Genomic DNA, 21,849 nt, shown 5'->3' on the forward strand with positions numbered 1-21,849 from the left:
AGCTTGCATTTTTCTTTGAAGCTTTTGGTGCAGGAGTTCTGACTTCACTGTCTTCCTCCTGTTCCATGCTTTGATTCTTTTTGTCACTAAAATAGGAGTGTAAAGTTGGGCTGCTCCGTTTATTTTGTTTCATTTGCCTGCTCATGTCACCACTCAATCCCTTGACCCCTGGGCTTTTTGCCACAGTAGTACTCTGCCACCAGACAGGGGAGCTTCCATCCCAAATGCTGGGGTTTTCTCAGCTGCCAAATTATTAGTTGGGTGCCCTCTCTGAAGCCTCCACACACTCTGGCAAGCTGGTCGCACACCCCAGGACCTCCATCCTAGACCACAATCCAGATCCAAGCAGGTTAAAGCAAGAGCGACTGCCCCTCAGACTGGTCGCTTGGTCCCCCTACACTCTGCAGGACAGGAGCTGAAGCTGCCATGTGGCACTGGCTGTGCTGGGTATCTCAGTGGCTTCTTGCCCCGGGGGCAAAGGCTGACACACTCCCAACTACTGAATCCCAAAGTCCACACTGCACTGACTTCTCACTTTGTCCTTTGCATCTATGTGTTGATAATTCTGGAAACCGCCACAGTTGCTGGTGATCTGAAGTCCCTCCAGCCATGGTTGGTCAGGCCTGCCCTGGGGCTAAAACCTCCGGCTGGGGTCGGCTACCAGAGCGCTGTACTGGCCGATTCCTGCCAGCCTAACAGGATGTCCTCAGCGGGAGATTAGCTTCTCTGTGTCATTTTATTGGTTCTATAGCTTGAAAGTTTGTTCAGAGTCCCCTTTTACATGAATTGGGGGAGGTGGAAGCCGGAGCCCTCCGCGGAAGTCCTGTTTCTACTCCGCCATCTTGACTCTGCCCCCATTTGATGATTTTCTTACCATCTATATTAAATTAAACCTAACACAATGAGCTGAATGCTTACCAAAATTTTTGTCAATGGCATGGAGGAGATACAACAGAGCCCAAGTTGAAGAGGCATTTACTACTATACATAATGATGTCTTGTAGATGATGTTGTTTAACATAGGGCTCATTACATCAAGCCTCTGGAACATTCTAGAGGTTTCTGGATGAGAGCTAAGACTCAAAGGAGTTCGGTCTAATTATAAACATGGTATATTAGGTGTGTTATAGGTTATTCCCTCTTCTTTCTCATCCCTCAACATGAGTTAGGAAAAGGTAACAAAGCCAGAATTTGGCCCAGGGATGGAGCAAGCTTCAAGCTATGTTTTTCTTGACAATTTCCTGGTAACCTCTGGCTGTACTGACCTGGTTTCTTGAACATAAGAGGCATAAGGGGCATAAGAAGTCCCACCCATGCAGGACCAAGATCCCTCCAATTTGATGGGTATCTGAAAAACACATGAATCACCACCTCCTACCCTGTTGACCAGATGAGGTTTCATATGGAGACAAGGATTTAGGTGTCTATAGAAACTATGCCACTGTAACCTTGGTGGTTTTTTTTTCTTTTTGGAGGGCAATTGAGTTTAAGTGACTTGCCCAAGGTCACCTGGCTAGTTTTTATGTTGTGTCTGAGGCTGGATTTGAACTCAGGTCCTCCTGACTCCAGGGCCGGTGCTCTACTCACCACTGTAACCTTGTTGTAGATCCTTACTATGCTATGGCTAAATAAACTTCCTTTGGTTAACTGTCCAGTGGCCTATATCCATAGTGCCTCATTTTGTTTCAGCATAAACCTGAAATAACAGGTTGCCAGTATGAGGATTTTCACTAATAGGGGGATTCACTATGCACACAGAACAACAAATAAAAAGTAATCTGAGGAGGAAGAGACTGTTAACAACTGAGAGCATGTAACAAAGGCCTTCAGGAAAAGGTGCCACCTGAGTTGAATCTTAAAGGGAGATAAAGAATGTCCAAACCACAGAGAAGCATTATGTTAAAAAGTACCATAGATAACAAATCAATATCAATACTTAATGTACATATGTATAAAATAACAGAGCATCCAAATATTTGAAGGAAAAATTAGTCAAATTGTGGAGAAAAATAGATACAGGCTGAACTAGATGACCCCTGAAGTCTCTTCCAGTGGAGAATATGTGGCTTCATTCTGTGTAATGGACATTCTCCCTTGGAGGTTGAGAGTGCAGTGCAAAGGAGCTTCAGTCCATTTCATCAATAAGGGAAGGAAGAGTGAGTGCTCTGCCAAAGATAAAAGGGAAAGGAATTCACATCTTGGAATACATTTCTCTGTCTTCTATTTTTACTTCTGATAATAATATTACTGACACTAAAGTGTTTTTGGAATTTGTTCTTTCAGTTAAGAAGCTTTTTGTCATAACATATTTTATATTACACTAAGTATGTTTTATTCATTACACTAGGACCAAAATTAATACCTATTTTTCCTGATTATTTCACATATATTGTTTCATTTGTCCAATGATATGTTATGAACACTGGGGGCTAGGAACAATATCATATACTTCTGTCTCCTAGGTGGCACAGTGGATAAACACTGGGACTGGAGTCAGGAAGACTTAAATTCAAATTTAGCCTCACTTATTAGCTGTGTAACCCTGGGCAAGCTACTTAGTCTCTATTTGCTTCAGTTTCCTCAACTGTAACATGGGGGCAACAATAGCACTACCTTCTTAAAGTTGTGGTGAGAATTAAAGGAAATAATATTTGCAAAGTGCTTAGAATACCAACTGGCACATGGTAGGTATTATTTAATTGCTTATTTACTTTCTTCCCTTCACTTCCCTTTTCCTCCAAAGCACTGGCCCAAAGGCCACTTGTGGCAGGTCAAAGGATTTTCTCTACACACAAAGGAAGTTTTCTTCTACATTTTTCCCAAGCACCTGAAATTCTTTGGTGGGCTGCAAGTTGTGTAGGCTTAATTTAGGCCAATGTGAGCAATATTAAAAATAATTCGATTTTATAGGTGTGTGAATTATATGCAAGGGAAAACAAAGATAAAACCTCCAATACTTGCCCTCAAAGAGGCATCTAGTTCAACCTGTATCTATTTTTCTCCACAATTTGACTAATTTTTCCTATACCTATCTTTCCTTCCTGCATTCTCTTTTCTAATGAGGGATAAAACATATACAGAGATGAATAAATGCAAGGGAATTTGAAGAGGGAGGAGAGAAAAATGAATATATGGGGAGGAAGGAATCTGGGTTGGGCCTTGAAGTATGATACATATTAAGACCAAGAGAAGGAGTCAGTGCATTATAGGATAGTGATTTACTGAGGGGGGATGACTTATGTGAATAATCAAAAGCCAGAGATAAGTGCTGAGTTCAGGAAACAGCTTATGGTTTACTTTGGCTGGAACATGGAATGCAGAAAAGGGAATAATATGAAACAAGGCTGGAAAGATATTTTAAATATCTGGTTACAGAGTCTGTGCTGCTTAACTTCAGGAGGAAGAAGTAAGAACAATGGGTAAAAGCCCCTGAGAGAGATTTTTACTAGATATAACTCCTAACAATTAGAGCTGTCCAAAGTGGGATGGATTGCCTAGGGTGGAAATCAGTTCCAGTCACTGGAGTTCTTAACTGATCAGGAACATTGTTGTAGATTGTGTTTCACTAGATGACCTCTGAGTTCCCTTCTAATTCTAGAACTATGATTTTGATTCTGTATGGTAGGATTCCCCCTTGTGGGAAGCTGCAGTCCACCACATCTGGAAGGGTGGGAAGAATAACAGTTCTACAGAAGAAAAGTGGGGAACCTCCTGTAAGACAGATAACACAGGAGGGCTGCTAGCACAGGTTCACGCTTGACCTGGTCAGACAGGATGACCACTTCAGAGGGGTTAATAATCTTACTTTATTCTAGTCTGGTCTTCTCACAAGAAGGTTGCTGATATGAGCACCAACTCCTACAGCATTCCCTAACCACCCTTCTTGTAAAGCTGGCAAGAAGGCGAGGCAACTACTCCTACATCTTGATGGGGTCAATTGAGACAGGCACAGCTTGTACACTCTCCTAAATCTGCTCAAGCCTCAATGGGGGCCGGTTGAGGCAAACACAGATTCCCCCCAAGCCTTGATGGGGACCAATCAAGGCACACATAGCATTTCAGCTTATGAATTCCACCCTAAGGGTTCCCCACTCACTGATCAGTGCCCACCTGCCTTATAGGGCAACAGACATCGAAGGCATATTGCCAGCAATAGCCTCACAAGTTTATATCACCTCATCCCTGTATCTCACTTTATGGTCACAGTAGATATTTATAATTTAAGCACAAATGTTTAAATTAATTATCATTATATAACACTGCACTAGCATGGTGGAGATGCTTTGAACCGTAATCATGAGAACTCATATCTAATATCTGGGAACAAGTGATTGTTATAGCTATGGATCCTGGGAAACAAAACTCTAGGAAAGAATAACAAAAATCCTCTTTCCATATTCTAAAATCCACCTTAATTACACCTCCTAACAAACAGAGCTGTCCTCAAATGAAATGGGCTGTGTAGAGAGGAAGTTCATCCTCTCTAGTAGGGAGCCACTGAAGATTTTGGACTCTCTTGGCAGCTCTGTAAAAAATAATGCCATTGCCATGTGAAAGGTAACAAGGGCCTAAAATGGAGTGAAGAGAAGGGGATGGATGTGAGATGTGGCAGAATTGATGGGACTTGGCCATGGGGGTGTGGAAGAGAAAAAAAGAATTAGGGTAGCACCAGTGTTAAAAAAAAAAACACAAAAACAATAGGTGGTCCTTTGACCCAGCAATACCACTACTATGTATGTACCCCATAGAAATTTTTTAAAAAGGGGGAAAGGACCTATATGTATAAAAATATTTATAGCAGCTCTTTTAGTGATGACGAAGAATTGGAAACTGAGGGGATGTCTATTGATTGAGGAATGGATGAACAAATTGTGGTATATGATTGTGATGGAATACCACTGTGTTGTAAGAAATGACAAGCAGGATGCTTTCAGAAAAACCTGGAAAGACTTAGACGAACTGACTCAAAGTGAAGTGAGCAGAACCAGGAGAACATTGTACACAATAACAACAATAGTATACGACAATCAACTGCAAATGACGTGGCTATTCTCAGCAATTTAGCAATACGATGATCTAAGACAGTTCCAAAAGACACCAACTACCTCCAGATAAAGACCTGATGGAGTCTACATGCATCAAAGCACACTTTTCAAAACTTTATTTTTCTTGGGTTCTTTTTTGGCCTGTGTTTTCTTTCACAAGATGACTAATATGGAAATACATTTTGCATAATTGCCCATGTATAGCCTACATCAAGTTGCTTGCCATCTCAATGAAGTGGGAGGGGAGGGAGAGAATTTGGAACTCAAAATAAAAAAAATGAATGTTAAAAATTGTTTTTACATATAATTGGGAAAAGAATTAAAATACTTAAAAATAGGTGATTGGAAGGATGGTCGTACCCCTAAAAGAAAAGGCTCAGAGGACAGGTGAGTTTAAGGAGAAAAACAGTCAGATCTGTTTTAGACAGGTTGAGTTTGAAATTCCTGTGAGATCTACAAGTAGAACTGTGCAACAAGGACTTGGTGATGAGAAGCTAGAGTTCAAGAGAAGGACAGCCAGCATCCCATTTTAGGGCCTAATCACCTCTCACCTGGACAATTGCAACAGCCTCTTTGCTTCAAGTTTCTCTTCTCCCCAAGCCACCCTCCACACAACTACCAAAGTGATTTTCCTGATGCACAGGTTTATTCACTACTCAATACTCATTGGCTCCTCCCGATCATTTTACCTCTAGAAGCCAATACAAACTATTCAGTTTGGCATTTAAAGACCTTTACAATTTGGCTCCAAAGCACCTTTCCAACCTTACACCTGTCTTCCATTCCTGCACGCTACAGTCTACCCAAACTGACCTTTTTGCTTTTGTCTCATAGTGCCCTTTATCTCCTGTCTCTATGATTTTACACAGGCTGTCCCCTGTACCTACAATACAGCTCTTCCTCAACTCTCCGTTACACGTTTTCCTTTCAGAGCTCTGATTTGAGTATCATTTTCTATTCAAGTCATTTTCTTAGAGATCATAATTGATCTCTGAAAGAGCAAAAAGGAAGCCCAAGACAGAACTTTGGGGGATGGAAGATGGATTATGGTTTAGCAAAGTTGATAGAGAACAGTGTCATAGAAACCAAAAGGAAGAGAGAGTACATGGGAGGAAACAGGAATTTTTGCACCTGAGGCAAGGGGCAAGAAAAATGCCTTCCTTTGAGATGGGGGAGGAAGGGGAACAGGGGAAAGCAAAGACTCTGGGACATGGGTGTAAGATATCAGGGAAGGAGTTCAATCCTTTGAATTATCTGGTAGCTCCAATCCAATTCAACCATTTATTTTGCTCCTACTACCTGACATGCTCGGTCCTGTAATTACGAAGACAAAATGAGAAACAGTCCATGCCCCCAAGGAACTTGCATTCTACTGATACTAGTGATACTGCATTCTGCAAGACAGTACTTATAAACAGATAAGGACATATGTGCAGTAGTTTGAAGAGAGTGACTCAGCTAGGAAGATGGAGAAAGGTTTCCCATAAGAGACTTTTGCCTTGAAGGAAGCTAGAGATTCTAAGAAGTAATAATGAGTAGGGAGTGAATTTCTGGCAAAGGAGATAGCTTGTGCAGTGGGGAAGTAGGCCAGTTTGGCTACAATGTAGAGGACATACAGTGAAATAAGCCTGGAAAGGTAGGCTGAGGGCATATAGGCTTAAAATGCCAAGTTGAGGAGTTTCTGGTCTATCTCAGAGGCAACAAGGAGAGTTGTCACTAAAGCCTCTAGAACAGGGAGAGATCTGTTAGCCTTGTGCCTTAGAAAAGTTATTTTGGAAGTCACATAAAGAGAAAGAAGACTAGAAGCTCTAAGCCTAATTAGGAGGCTATTAAAATAGCTTGTGGTCTGTCTTGCTGGACAGGTTGTATATATGTCAGGGTGTATTATCTTGCCAAGCAAACCTAAATTCTCTATCTGGAAGAATTGTTGAGAGGAATGGTGAAAGCTCTTCTCTTTCAAGAATGTGGCAAGCCCCAGTGCCAAGGCCCTGGATGAGGGGTAGGGATGATTTGGGTGGGGGAGTAGAACTAAATAGGATTCTACCCATCATGGGCTTATGATTTCTATTGCTGAGTCATGACTTCATGAAACCATTTGGGGTTTTCTTGGTTAATAGACACTGGTATGGTTTACAGATGAGGAAACTGAGGCAAACCAAAGTCAAGTGAATTGAATAGGGTCATATAGGTACTAAGTGTCTGAGGCTGGATTTGAACTTAGATCTTCCTGACTCCAAGCTTGGAGCTCTATCCACTGTGCCACCTAACTGCCCTGAGGGTTTCTACTCTTTCTAAGAGAACAGGTGGCAGAGACTGTAACTGTTTATATAAGAACGGATTGGTCTGTCCAACAGAGATACTGTATGTCTTGAGACGAGACCAGCTGAACAGCTGTCCTAGCATCGATGTCATGTGCAGAGGGGAGCAAAGTGAGCACTATACAAAGAGAAAAAGGACACAAGCTGATTTTGTCACATGTATGCCTCACTACTGCTATACTCTAAGTGTGTGCTTACTCTTTTATGGATGATTGTTGTGTTTATTGGAGAAGCTCATGGAGAGGAAAGTTTTGTTACTACTGCTTTTACCATTTAATTTGAAAAAAAATTTATTTGCCAAGAATAATTGAGTTTATTGGCAGATTGTTAATGGGAAACATGTCTGAGTTTGTGAGTACTACCCTCCCCCAGAACCTGTGAGAGTACAAGCTGCCCTCTGGGCTCTGTATGCTTATTTGTTTGAACAATTTGATTAATATGTATTTTTGAAACAAAACAAAAGTAGATAGTGCTCTTGAAAATAAATTATTGATAGTATCTTAAAACAAATATGCCGTTTCCATTTGAGACCACATTGCTGAAAGCTTGTAGAATGGAAGGAATTCACTAAGTAGGAGGGGACGGGGCGGGGGGGGGGGGGGGGGGGGGGGAGGGGGATAGTGAAAAGACAAGCCAGAGAAAAAAGACAGTATGAAGGAGAAAAACACACAGAAGGCAACTTGAGATTGCTCATGCTATCTCTAGCTGCTGTTACAGTCTGTCAATTCATATATATTCATATATTCATAGTTGACATAAACTACTCAGTTCTTTCATATTTGGAGAAAGTGAAGAAACCTTTTTTTTGAGTGGCTAACAGCCTGTCAGACACGATTTAGAGAATCTTGTCCTAAATTTATAGCAAGTATAGCCTTTGTGTGGAATCTGTATCAATGAGTTTCTCTCAAATTGAAACTGAAATTGTTGACACTGACATATCATGAACTTGCCAGCAGATGGCTCCCCAAAACTAATTTAGAAAAGAGCCTCTTATTGTTTGTACAACTGTACAAATCTTTTGGGTTTTTTGTTTGTTTTTGGTAATCTAAATACAAATTTAGCTTTTATTTATTTTTACAAATTAACAAATAAAATCTTAATATGTAATTAACTTATTCCTAATTCAAGCAATATCCCAATATTCAATTAATTTGTTTATAATTCCTAATTAATTTCTCACGAATCAAGGGGAAAGGAGGTTTCCCACCTCCAACCCCCCCCCCCCCATCTAGTATTTATTTTCTCCTTACTTTTGCTCAAGCATTAAAATTCTGGTAGATTATAAATTTTGTGGGCAAGGTGACTTTGGTATAATACTGATTTCTTCAATAATGGATTAACAGTGGCAACAGCTGGGGAAAACAGCAGAGGTGTTTCAGGGGAACTTTTACATGACAATCAGGGTTAAGGTCCTTGCCAATCAGTCAATGAATCTAGGGCTAACACAAAGGAGAGGTCACCTCTCTCCGAAAAAAAACAAGATTGGAATTACTAACAGTCAGAAAATCACTGAGCTGGAATCTATTATATAATATCTTCAGCAAGATGCTTGGAGACAGAGAGAGAGACAGAGAGAGAGAGAGACAGAGAGAGAGAGAGAGAGAGAGAGAGAGAGAGAGAGAGAGAGAGAGAGAGAGAGAGAGAGAGAGAGAGAGAGAGAGAGAGAGAGAGAGAGAGAGAGAGAGAGAGAGAGAGAGAAACAATTCTCCTCAAACAGTTCACATTCTATTTTTGGATAGTTCTATTCATTAGGATGTTTTTCCTTGAGTCATGCCTAAATTGGCCTCTTTTGACCTTTTTGGCTGTCCTGTGGCATCAACCCTTCATTGAGAGGTCTGTATATTCACTCATGTAGGCATTTAGTAATGATATACAAATCATAGATAAGGCAAAACATTGAGAGGCCTTTTAACTCTCCCAACTCTTTTCTTGGCCAATGCCAAAATAATTTAGCTGATGATCCAGTAAAAGCCAAGACTATCTTTGCCAATACATATTGCAAATGAAAAAATTATTTTTTGGTTCCTTCATTTCTACTCTCTGATTCAGATTTTTAAAAACTGCAGTTCTTCATTGCTAATTCATAGTCAGCTACTATTGCAAAACTGCCTAGGCAGAATATAAGAATATGAACGCAAAACTATTTTTTCCTATTCTCTACCTCAAATAAATGAGGCATAAATGCTCCAATACTCATATGGAGAATACTATTTTAATAGTGTACTCATTACAAAAAGTAGGTAATAAAACATGTTTGAAACATGCAGGGTTGGAATAATCTAATTAGTTTATTGTTAACTGTTTTCTTCACCCTCTTCTGTGAATAAATGTTTTAAAATATATTAGATCTTTAAAAAAATGGAAGTAAATTGCTTGTTGATTGTTTAGAAATCTAGGATCCTATATGTTTCTGCCCAAATTAAACACAACATTTTTTTTCCTGCTAAAAGTGATTATTAAAAATAGACTAATGGTCAAGTTTGTAGTTGGATTGTCCTTTCCTACTTGTTTATTGCCATTATTCTCAGTAGTTTATTTATAGATAAGCTTGTTACTCAAGTCCATAGACCAGTGTGACCTGGGCATGTTTGTACCTGAATAGTTAGAGTTTGTTTACTCTTTTAGAAAAATCTGTGCTATTTTTATGAGTATATCCTTATTAGAGAAATGACATTTTTTCCCTTCTGGGTCAAAAATTAAAATAAGTTTCTTGAGATATGAATCAAGACTCCTTGAGGTATCCTGAAATAATATGTTAAGACTATTCTGGCCAGAAAGTCTGCTCACAGAAAGTAAAGATTTGGTATTTATCCATTTGATTTGATTATAACTTAAAGTCTATCTGGATAATTCCTGACCAAAAAAAAAATCACTATGGAGTTTGAATTATACAAATGGACATTTAATACTGACCAAATTAATGTAGTAAGACTCCTTAACCTTATTAAAACATGTGTAGACATAACCACAGGGAAAGAATATAAGCCATGACTTACTTAATACTATTAATTATCTACTTATGCTTTGTATAGTAGGGATACTATTTAGTTTCTAAATAATTTTACAGATGGGAACAATGAACACAAATTAAAGCTTCCCTTTCTAGCTCCTTGGTAACCTATAATACTGTTTAGGGGAACAGAATCTAATATCTTGTTTGTTTGTTTTTCATATGGTATTGGTGATAGACTGTTGTCTGAAGACTAGCCTTACTAAATTTGGAAAGGCTTATGATTAGGCTGGCCACAAAGTGATGAAATTTTTGCTAATAACCTGTATCAAAGGAAAAAGGATCCACACCAGCAAAATGACACACCCTTGAAACATGAAAACATTTGCTTTCCATACAAATGAGTCTTTTAATATGTTAGTATAGCTGGGCATTTTACATGAAATATGTAACTGAAGGACAGAAAAACATTTCTTGTCTATTCAAACAAATAGAAGATATTACTTTTGAATTTAAATTTATAGAGCCTTTCATTGAAAAATCTGTAAGTGCCTTAAAGATGTGATAGAGTGGCAAATGGCATCAGTTCTAATTTAAATACAAAGATAAGAGGCAAAGAAAGTTATTATAAACTAAATTAAATATCTGTATCTCTATGCATACATATCTATAGCAAATTTAAATCTGAGAATCTTTGTTAGGGGCTAGTAAATACCATTTAGCTAGTGTATAGAAATTTCACATCCTTTGAATTTTCCTAAATATTTGATTCAGAAATGTTAAAATGTTGGTCTTTAGTCTTATTACTTTAAAATAATGTTCTTAATTTATAGGAGCAAATTGCTAGTCAAATGATTGATTGGAAATAACTGCAATGAGTTGGGAGAGTTGAGACAAATTTACAAATTTATTTTATTGAACTAAATATTTCCCCAAAAGTCTGTGTCTATGTCATCGTTGAATTCCCCTCTCTTGAAAAAAGGAATTCCTATTTTATTGAATGAAATTCATTCTACCTATAACATGATGGATTAGGACAACGATACAAGATATAAGCCAAGGTATATCTACACTAGACTTTGGAAGAGTTAATTCCAAAGACTAGAGATCACACATCCTTATGGGAAATGTTTAACAAAATAAATGAAAAACAATTGAACATAGATGATGTTAATATGTGGTTTTCTAAGTCAATCTGTGACCTGCAGGGATCCTCCTGCTTCTGGAAGCCACCTGGCAACAACCCCCACATGTATAGCCAAGGGATTGAACTGGCTGGCGAAAAGCAGAAAGAGTTTGTGAAAAGTTCTGTAGTGTGCAAATGGAATCTAGCTGAAGCTCAGCAGAAACTTGGTAGTTTAGCACTGCATAACTCTGAGTCTCTGGATCAGGAACATGCCAAAGCACAAACAGAAAATTTAGTAGCTCCTGTTCCTATTCGAGTTCAATCTAGAGGGCTTTCTTTTTAAAATGATGTTGGTGTTGAGTACTAACAATGCTGTACTAGGGCTATTACTAGTGATAAGAACAGAGGAAGTGTAACTACTGACTTGATGTTTTGCCTCTGTTTTTTCCCCATCAAGAGCCATAACATTCAGATAGGAAAGGACAGAGCAAATATGGTTGGTAGGGAATTGAAAGTAAAGTGAGAGCATGTTAAGAAATCACTTACTTTTCCTTCGGTTAGTTGAAATCATCCTGGACCAGACCAAGGACATTTCCAAAGTATGGAAATAACTTGAGTATAGGTTTGCATGTCTGTTATTGATCGACATGGAAAAGTTGGAGAAGAGAAAGATGCTGTAGCACTAAAGATAGGCAAGTATTATTCTGATTTCCCAAAAGGATAGTTATACAGTTTGCTGGTCTACTTGAAATAGATTCCCAGGCAGCATTTTAGAATGAATATGAGTATTTTGGAAAGAATTAGAAAGGGAAATGATGATCGTTAAGAGCCAGTACAGGGGCAGCTAGGTGGAGCAGTGAGTAGAACACTGGTCCTGGAGTCAGGAGGACCTGAGTTCAAATCCAGCCTCAGATACTTGATACACTAGCTGTGTGACTTTGGACCAGTCACTTAACTCCAATTGCTTTGCCTTCTTCCCTTCAAAAAAAAAAAAGAAAAGAAAAAAGAAGAGCCAGTATGAATTCATTAAGAACAAATATACAGACTACCCTCACTCATTTTTTGCCAGGGTTACCAGACTGGGAGGTTAGAGAAATGCCATATATAAGTTTCAGTAAGGCACTTAACAGGGTATCTCCTGTAGATGAGATCAAGATAAGGCAATTGGACAAGAGTATTCTTGGAATGTTCCAGATCTGGTTTAATGATCATACACAAAAGTATCAGCTGACGTAATTCAAAAAATATTTCTTAAACAGCTATCACATACAAATCATAGCATTAGGTTGAGGAACTGGACCTGTGATTTCATTGGTACATAGAACTGATAGGTGACCCATATTTCTACCAATGGGTTCAATCCCTTCTCTGTGACTTAGAGTCTTAGGGAGTTTCTTAGAATACTGAGAGATAGTCAAAGGGACTGGAAGGTTTCCAGCTGGGAGGCTGGTTTTCCTTCTGCTGCTCCATTTTGCCTCTTGGTAAGACAAAAAGGAAACTATATCTACCTTCAATTAGCTTATCTTCTGGATGTGAATGAGTATGAGGGAATTTGAGGAGGGAGAGATCAAGGATGGCTTCTCATAGGAGGTAGCACCAAAGCTGATCCTTGAAGATAAGGTTTTGACAAGTGGCGATAAGGTGGGAACACATTCCAGGCATCTTATTATTGCACAGAGATGGGAAACGAAATATCAAGGTCAGGGAACAGTTAGTACTCCAATTTGCTTGAACCATAAAGTTTGTGAAGGGGAATAATATGAAACATCGTCAGAAATGTAGGTTGCAGTCAGATGATGGAGAGCCTTATGTGCCAGACTGAGGAATTGATATTTTATCCTAGAGGCAAGAGGGAGCTATTTAAGTGTTTTGAACCTTTAAAAAATGTTTTTTTTAATAAATCAAAGAGGCATTCCTACTTAATAAAAGTATCAGGTTATAAAGCATCTTATGAGTTACATTAATTGAGGTGGGGATGATTGATTCAGTTGAGAAGCCTGGGCTTTCTGTGTTCAATTAGAGTGGGGTAGACCCCTATTCTTATACTGGCAAACCATAAAAGTTAGAACAAGAAAATACAACTCAAAAATTTTTATTTTGTGGGTTTATATTCAATTCACTTTAAAAAAAAGCAACTCAATTTTTCCATTTAATAGATTAGGAAAGAAGGAAGCATTTATTAAGTGCCTACTAGGTGGCCTGTCCCTTGCTAGGCACTATGTTAAGCACTTTACAAATATTATCTTATTTGATCCTTACAACAACACTGGGAGGTAAGTGCTACTATTATGGAGATTGAGGCAAACAGAGGGTCACACAGCTGGTAAGTGTCTGAGGCCAGATTTCTTTCTTTTTTTTATATATTTATTTACTTTTTGTTTTCAACATTCACTTTTATAAGATTTTGAGTTGGGAAAAACCAGGGAAGAACAAGTATCCAAGAGTTGGATCAAGTGCTACAGATACGTCAAAAAGAATGAAGACTTGAGAAAAGCCCATTGGATCAAGCAATTAAAAGATCCTTGAAAAAAGCAGTTTTTGCCCAGGTGTAGGGTTGAACTATTATGACTAAAATGCACAAATCCTCATGCTTCCATGCTCTTCTAGGATGATAGTGGTTCTGGGGAGTAGTACAACCCTAATAATATTTGTGTTCTTCACCTATAAATAAAGAAAAGGAAAGGAAAAAAATGTGGACTGGACCTAGGATTTCATTGATAATAGGGAACTCTCTGTGAGGAAACTCACCCTACTAGATGCTGGTCATTACATTTGCTGCAACTTAGTATCTTAGAAAGTTACTGTTATCCACTAATGAATTACACTTTGGGATATATTTGACTAATACAATTGAATCTAATGTTACTACTGAGGTACTTAATCTTATCTATCATTGCCTCACCTCTTATTTGATTAGTAATTACAGTAATACAGTTGTATAAGAATGTAAAGTGGGTTTTCTGTATAGGACAATGTTGTCTCCATAACATTATAGAGTAGACTACTAAACAAAATATGAAACTCAGTTCCAGTTTATTTAAATGGAAGCTGAAAGGCTAGGAAAATAAATTTTGTCTTCCTACTATAAACAAAGGTATGAACAAATCTAAAAAAGTCTGAAAATTATAGACATAAAAATTAATCCATTACCATATAGTTTTTCATTCTAAAAGTTTTAGAAGATTGAGTAAATCTGGTTATTTTATCTTAGTCTAAAATTGAAACTATAGCACCAATGCAATATATTCACAGTGTCTCTGGCGGCTATGAATATGCCGGCATAATTCTGAATCACAAAATATAACGGGCTCTCTATATGGAAGACAGAACCAAAACATTTATTCAAATACTAGAAAGTCAAATTCCAACACCAGAAAGTCAAATTCATCATAGCAACAAAGAAGTTAATACACCATAACACAGCAGCATGTACTACCATACCCAAGCCTTCCCCCTGCTAGGGCCTTCCAACAAATGAACACTCACAGCTCAATGCCTGCTTCTTCTCTCTCCCTCAGCGGTAACTACTCTGACCAACTTCCTCTGGTCTCTGCTTCAGCTCTGCTTCTTCCTGTTCCACCCATTCAGCAAGCTCCTCTCATCACAGGCTTTGTGTGACTCAAACTCATGTGACTTAGGCTTTCACGTGACTTAAGCAGGTCACATAATAGTTCACATTACATTACCATTACAGAAACTTTGTATTAAATTTGCAGAAAATATATTCAATCTCTCTCACTGGGCCTGGAGCCAGGAAGACCTGAGTTCAAATCCAGCCTCAGATATTTTCTAGCTATATGACACTGGGCAAGTCACTTAATCTCTACCTTAATTAGTATGAGAATAATACAACTCAACTGTAGTATGAGAATAATAATAGCAACTGCTTTCCAGGGTTGTTGGGAGGATCAAATAAATTTAGCACAGTATCTGACACATAGTGGGCTCTTAATACTTGTTCCCTTTTCCTCACTTTCTAGACACTTTTTTGGTGGCTAAAATGACTAGTTGTTAAATTCCTAGGGACCCTTATTTGTGCAATTTGTGGTGTATACATGCACACAAACATTTATGTGTATGTGCATATGTATGTGCATGTACACATGTACATGTATGCATGTGTATGTGTATGTATATGTATATGTAATGTCAAGATATTAGGAAAGAATTGGTTTTCAAAGCTAAAGCCCATCAAGCAAGCTGTGCCCTGAGCTTAGCATAACAACAATCCTTTGCTCTGTATGATCTTATCCTCTGGCAAAATCATATAATTGTCGTATTACTTTGACCAGCACCAGATGTTCTCTGAGCTTGGACAAATAACCATGTTTTGGTCATGAAGCTCCACTATGAATCAACCTTGTCTCGTTGCTCTTACCCCTCATTGTCAGGGTTACTGCTAGCTGTGTAGCCATTGCTTTAAGTACTGAGATCTCCCCACACTGCCTTGGGTCACCCCACTAGGTGAAGGGACCTGTCACATGTGTCTAATCTGCTTCCTTGCTTGTAAGCCATTTCTCTCACTTTCTTTCTTTCTTTTAAGCAATCAGGGTTAAGTAACTTGCTCAAGGTTACATGGCCAGGTGTTTCTGGGTGGGTGCTAAGTGTCTGATCCCGGATTCAATCCCCAGGTCATCCCGACACTGGAGCCGGTGCTCTAACTCCCTGTGCTACCTGGCTGCCCCTCTCTCACTTTCTAAATTAAATTTGTTTGATTCCTGACTCTCCTGTCTCTAGCCTGCTCTGTTTGGCTCTGACCACCCACAGGTTCTAACCTGTTAGGCACTATGTTAAGCACTTTACAAATATTATCTTACTTGATCCTTACAACAACATTGGGAGGTAGGTGCTATTATTAGGTCTTTGTACTATTTGGCTAGAAGTGTATCTCATGTGGGAGGAGAGGGGGTGCAATGAAGGGAGAAATGGAGAGGCATGTGGGCATGGGAAAAGGAAAGAAAAGGTCAAAGACAAGTGAGGGGACAGAGACCTCTAGGCCAGTTCTGTCCAGCTGACTATATATAGTTATATCTATATCTATATCTATATGTATTAATTATTTGCATGTTTGTTTAGAGACTGGGTCTCTCTATCTCACCCAGGCTAGAAATACAGTAGCCACTAATGAACTAGTCTACCACTAATTGGTTCTGAATTTTTTACCTGTTTTGTTTCAGACCTGGACCACTTTTCCCCTCCTTAGGTCAATTGGTGACCTCAGGGCTAATAGTATTGATGCCAGATGTAGCACTGATACCCTAATAGGCTTTAACCGTACTGCAGTTTAGAACTCCCAAAGTACTCCATCAGTCACAATCTCCCAGTAATAGGGAAGAAAGGTATATACCACCTCCTATACCTTCCCAGCCCCTTTCATTTAAAAAAATAAATTACAACACATTTTCTTTGTAGTTGCCTACATCTCCCCAAATTTCCATCCTAACTTGAAAAAAACATATTTTAGAAAAAGCCTTAATATCTAAGGCAAAAGGCATTCATTTTAAAACTATTTTTTCACCTTACTTTTACATTTTTTTCTTCTGTTTTTCAGTACATGACCTTACACATTTTCATGGCTACACAGTTGAGCTCTAAGAGAAATTAGGGAGGACCTATAAAATTTTACCTATAAAAACCTAGGTAAAATATTCCAATTGGCATTAAAGTCAGTTCAATAGATTCCTGATGATTCCTGCTACCAAAATTCAAAGACCATCAAAAATTGATAAAATTGACATAGGATAAAAGAGAAATTTTTTTTCACTATTTGAACATGTAACTTAGAGATTGTAAATTGGAAGTCATTATCTTCCACATTCGATCTACAAAACGTCCCACCTTACTCATTTGGTTTGGTTTTCAAAGTTTACTTTATGTAATTGTTCAGTAAGGATACACATATATTTAATCATTTGTATCAATTTTTACTTCCCTTAATGGTATTAAGAAACCTAGATTTGGATCAAGAGCTCATATATCCTTTTAAATTTAATTTCATATTTAAATTTATTTACAATTTTATTTTTTCCCCAATTACATGTAAAATTATTTTTGACATTCATTTTTTTAAATTTTGAGTTTCAAATTCTCTTTCTCCCTCCCTCCTCACTGAGAAGGTAAGCAATTTGATATAGGCTATACATGTGCAGTCATGCAAAACATATTTCCATATTAACTTGTGAAAGAAAATGCAGACCAGAAGAAACCAAGAAAAAGAAAGTTTAAAAAAGGTATGTTGTGATCTTCATTCAGACTCCATCAGTTCTTTCTCTGGAGATGGGTAGATTTTTCATCATAAGTTCTTTGGAATTGTTTTGCTTCATTGTATTGCTGAGAATAGCTAAGTCCTACACAGCTGAGCATCATAAATATTGTTGTTACTCTGTATGCTGTTCTTCTGGTTCTGCTCATTTTGCTTTGCCTCAGTTCATGTAAGTCTTTCCAGGTTTTTCTGAGAGCATCCTGCTCATCATTTCTTGTAATAACACAATATAATTCCATCACAATCACTTTCCATAGCTTGGTCGATCTTTTCCCAGTTGATGGGCATTCAATTCTTTGCCATCACTAAAGGACTTGCTGTAGATATTGCTGGGTCAAAGGGTATGTGTCGTTTTATAGCCCTTTGGGCAAAGTAAAAGCTCTCAAATGTTAAAAAATATCCAGAGAAAACATGTAGTCCTCTTAAATGCCCATAGCACCGTCACTGTATTGAGAAAACATCTAACTGATATGTGTGAATCCAGGAGAATGTAAGTTCCTTGAGGTCAGGGATTGGTTTCATTCCTCAAACCTCCTAAAATCGAGAGAATACCTGGACGACAAACACTAGCTCTTAGTTTTATAAACCTCTCTGTCTTTATACATCTGCAGTGATATGAGTCAAACATTTATTAATCTCCTTTTAAGCTCCATATAATGAATTTGTTGTTATTCAGTACTGTCCAACTCCTGGTGATCCCATTTGAGGTTTTCTCAGCAAAGAAAATGGAGTGGTCTGCCTTTTCCTTCTCCAACTCATTTTGCAGAGGAGGAACTGAGGCAAACAGGCTTAAGTGACTTACCCAGGATCACATAGTTAGAAATATAAGTGCATATGCACAGATAAAAACAAAGAAACTGAGGGGTTGTGGGAATGAGAAAGGCTTTGTGTAGAAGGTGGTGTTAGAGCTGTCTAGAAGGATTCCACTTGGCACAGAATAGAAGGGAGTGAATTCCAGGTATGGGGAGGAGCAAAAATGCAAAAGTATGTGTGTGTGGGGTGGGGTGGAGATGTGATGAGGAACAGGGAGTACAATTTGGCTGGACTATGGAGTGTCACACAAAGAGTCATTTATAATGTACTGTAAAGATAGGTTGATATTAGGTTGTGAGGGGCTTTAAAAAGCCAAACAGAGGCAATAGGGGCTACTGGAATTTACTGAGTAAGGGAGTCCCATGGTGAGATCTGGGCCCCAGTATAAATAAACTTTGGCAGCTTTCACGAGTATGAATTGCAATAGGGAAGAGATGAAGTGAGGGATACAACTTTGAGACTATAGTATAGGTGAGAGATGATGAGGACCTCACCTAAGGGTGAGTTGACAGAAGGGCTCAGAATCAAGATGTTATAGAGGAAGAAAAGGCAACTGATAGACTACCCAGAGAGAAATGGGGAAGAGGTGTTAGAATGCATGGTTTGGAGTACCTATTTAATATTCCATTGGGAGGGAAACAGAGACAAAGAGATCTTTTTTTTTAATCCACCTTTTCACTTTGCCCTTTTTTTTTTTAAGTTAATGGTCATTTAGTCAAGAAATATTTTCTGAAATGGATTTTTTTTTTTTTAGAGACTTGGTCTAGCCCTACAGGAGATTTTAAAACATCACTGTGGACATTCCAAAGGGGCATGAAATGGGTAAGATTGATGTTGTAGTTTATTCTTTGTTCTAGAAGAGGAACTTGACATCAGGGAGGTGATGCCAAGATGTGCAAGTGAATTAGATTTAGGTGTGGGAGGGCTGTACAAAGTCACCAGCATCACTTTTTCCTCAGGAGCCATGTAGGTCCAGTGGCCATACATAGATCAGGAAAACTGGAGATGGCCCTGGATGTTGTGGAGGTCTTTGATCTAGAGTTTTGTTTTTTTTTAACAGATCTCAGTTTCACTGAGGCAAAACCCATTCAGTGATTAAGATTAAGTAAGAAATAAAGCAAAAAAAAAATTTTAAAATTAAAAACAAACAAACAACGATGCAGAGAACGGCCTCTATTACCTAGTCAAAACAACACAACAAAAACAAAAAGCCAAAACAACCCCATGTGGGAGGGGAAGACCTTGGTTTCTGGCCAAAACATAAACTGCTATTTAACCAGAGTCTGAACAATGACCAACAGAGGCTTGGGCTGGGACCTATTGTTGGCCAATCAACGGGAGCCCGAGTGATTTGTGCTTCATTTGTGGTCCTTAAGAAAACTGGTCCTTGAGCCTGTGAAACACTCAGGTTTATTCATTTCGGTGAAAGAAGATTAGGGGTCCTCACACTCCGCATCTCCGGTAACAGACCCAGGGCTTATATTTGTACTATTTGGCTGGAAGTGTATCTTACGTGGGGAGAGAGGGGGCGCGATGAAGGCAGGAATGGAGAGGGGTGCGGGCCCAGGAAAAGAAGGGATCGGGCAAAGACACGTGAGGGGGCAGAGTCCCGAGCCGAAGCACGGATGCTACTGCTCCTTAGAAGCAAGAAGAGAGCGTGAGAAAAGCGCCAGCAGCCGCTGCCAGCAGCCGGGGCGGAGCCCACCTGCCCCACCCCGTTACTATGGAGATCCAGGCGCCGGACGGTACGATTTCCCAAGAGAAGGGGGAATCCTCTTCTTTGAGGAGGTCTTTCCAGCGCCGGATCCCCTCATCCCACCGTCTCCTTCAGCGACCTGAGATGCAGAGCGTCCAAGATCTAGGCCTAGGTCTCTAAAGTTTTGGAGGTTCACCTGGCAGAGGGACCAGCGAGCGAAAGCTCCGGTGCCGACTCCCATGCGGAACAGCGCAGTGGCACCGTCTATATTTGAATGAAACGGCCTGCCCGGGCTCCGCCCGTCCGGGTCCGAGGAGGCCAGTGGGAAGAACTGTGGGGCCGTGTGCAGTGCGGGGAGGGCTCGGGCCCCGCCTCTTACGCATCCCGAGGCTATTGAGGCGGGGGAGCGGCCCTAGCTACTGTGACCGTGGTTGGTCTCGTCCTCCACCTGTTGTAGAAACCGTCTGGCCCTTTCGCTTAGTGCGGCAGCTGTCTCACCCCTTGTAGGGGGAAACATCATCCATCCCCAGGCTAGGGAAGCATCATCACCCGCCCCCTTTAGGTAAGGGTGGCCCTCCTCCCGGGACGTTCGCTCCCCTTTCTGGGCGGCCCTAGCCGAAGTCTGTCGGAGCTTTAAGCGCTCTCTGTTGCCAGAGAGCTTGGCCCTGCCCGGGGGGCGAGAGGACGGGCGGGGTGGTGGGTGGGTCCCTCTCCCTCCCCCCCTCCCCCTTTGTCCCTCCCCTCTCTGCATCCCCGTCGTGAAACGGGGCGGGGAGAGGAAGGCTGGGGTCACCCCCTCCCCGGTTTTAGTAACTGCCTCCTGGCCCCTTCCCCAGGTACTGGAGAAAAGACCGCTTTGGGGAACGAGCCCCTAGACCTGGGCCGTCAGCCGTGCGAGGTTCCCTGGCTGAGCATCGTCCACGCGGGCAGAAAGGGCGTTTTCAGTGACCAAGATCCTCTTTCTCTCCCCAAGCAGAAACCATGTTCAGGATCCGGGTGACACCATCAGCCACGGAGCCCAATGATTCGTGATTTATAATTCCAGCTTATTTTACGGATGGAATTACTGGGAAGTATGATCAGCTCTACGAATGAACTGGAGTTTTCCAAAGAAGAAATTAAAAGTGAAATATCAAAACTCACTTCCCTGACACGTACAGAGGAATCGGGATCCAAAGAAAAAAATATAATATGTTTAAATGAAAAAAATGGCTATCAGGACACTGTTTATATAAAGGCAGCTAATATTTTTCAGGGCATTAGAATTGAGAAGGCACCCGACAAAGTCTTGATAAGGTATGGCAGCGAACCAGTGCTGTCCTTGCCGGATTTTGAAGATGAAAAATCCCAGCGTTTGTCCTATGAATTAGCTTTCAGTGCTCTAAAATGTAAGTAGATACAGGATTTCAAGGTATTGGAGGAAATGGATCACTTCAGAATTTCAGGGGTGTAATTGATATCCTTTGAATTTTGAGACAAGCTTCATGAGTAGGTTTGCAAGTTTTGAAGAGAATTCTTGACAATTTCACTGAAACAGGAAATATGGGTAATTGACAGGGAGAATAGTTGTCTTGCAAAGTATGTTTATATTTTAAAATACTGTTCGCTCGCCTAAGTGTATCCCCTTAGCCTGTATTTT

General features: G+C 39.8%; 1 protein-coding gene and 1 long non-coding RNA gene across 6 annotated transcripts in view; one reads left to right on the plus strand and one right to left on the minus strand.

Moving 5' to 3' along the window:
- Window positions 1-15,021, minus strand: part of LOC138174955 (uncharacterized) — a 55,171-nt gene extending 40,150 nt beyond the window's left edge. For both annotated transcript variants that reach the window (XR_011171836.1, XR_011171835.1), the window contains exon 1: window positions 14,926-15,021. This is a non-coding gene — a long non-coding RNA (uncharacterized lncRNA). The remainder of the gene's footprint in view (window positions 1-14,925) is intronic.
- A 4,571-nt stretch (window positions 15,022-19,592) lies between these two features.
- Window positions 19,593-21,849, plus strand: part of NSUN7 (NOP2/Sun RNA methyltransferase family member 7) — a 56,919-nt gene continuing 54,662 nt past the window's right edge. Inside the window, exons 1-2 of one of the 4 annotated variants that reach the window (XM_069105126.1) lie at window positions 19,593-20,772; window positions 21,047-21,598. In XM_069105126.1, coding sequence (XP_068961227.1) covers window positions 21,268-21,598 — 331 coding nt within the window. In that variant the 5' untranslated portion in view covers window positions 19,593-20,772; window positions 21,047-21,267. The remainder of the gene's footprint in view (window positions 20,773-21,046; window positions 21,599-21,849) is intronic. The other 3 variants (XM_069105127.1, XM_069105125.1, XM_069105128.1) reach the window with 3 other exon arrangements.

The sequence above is a fragment of the Petaurus breviceps genome, unplaced genomic scaffold (assembly GCF_028583685.1).
Source record: "Petaurus breviceps papuanus isolate PSGF00001 unplaced genomic scaffold, PetGlider_PUasm1.0 76, whole genome shotgun sequence".
Taxonomy (NCBI): domain Eukaryota; kingdom Metazoa; phylum Chordata; class Mammalia; order Diprotodontia; family Petauridae; genus Petaurus; species Petaurus breviceps.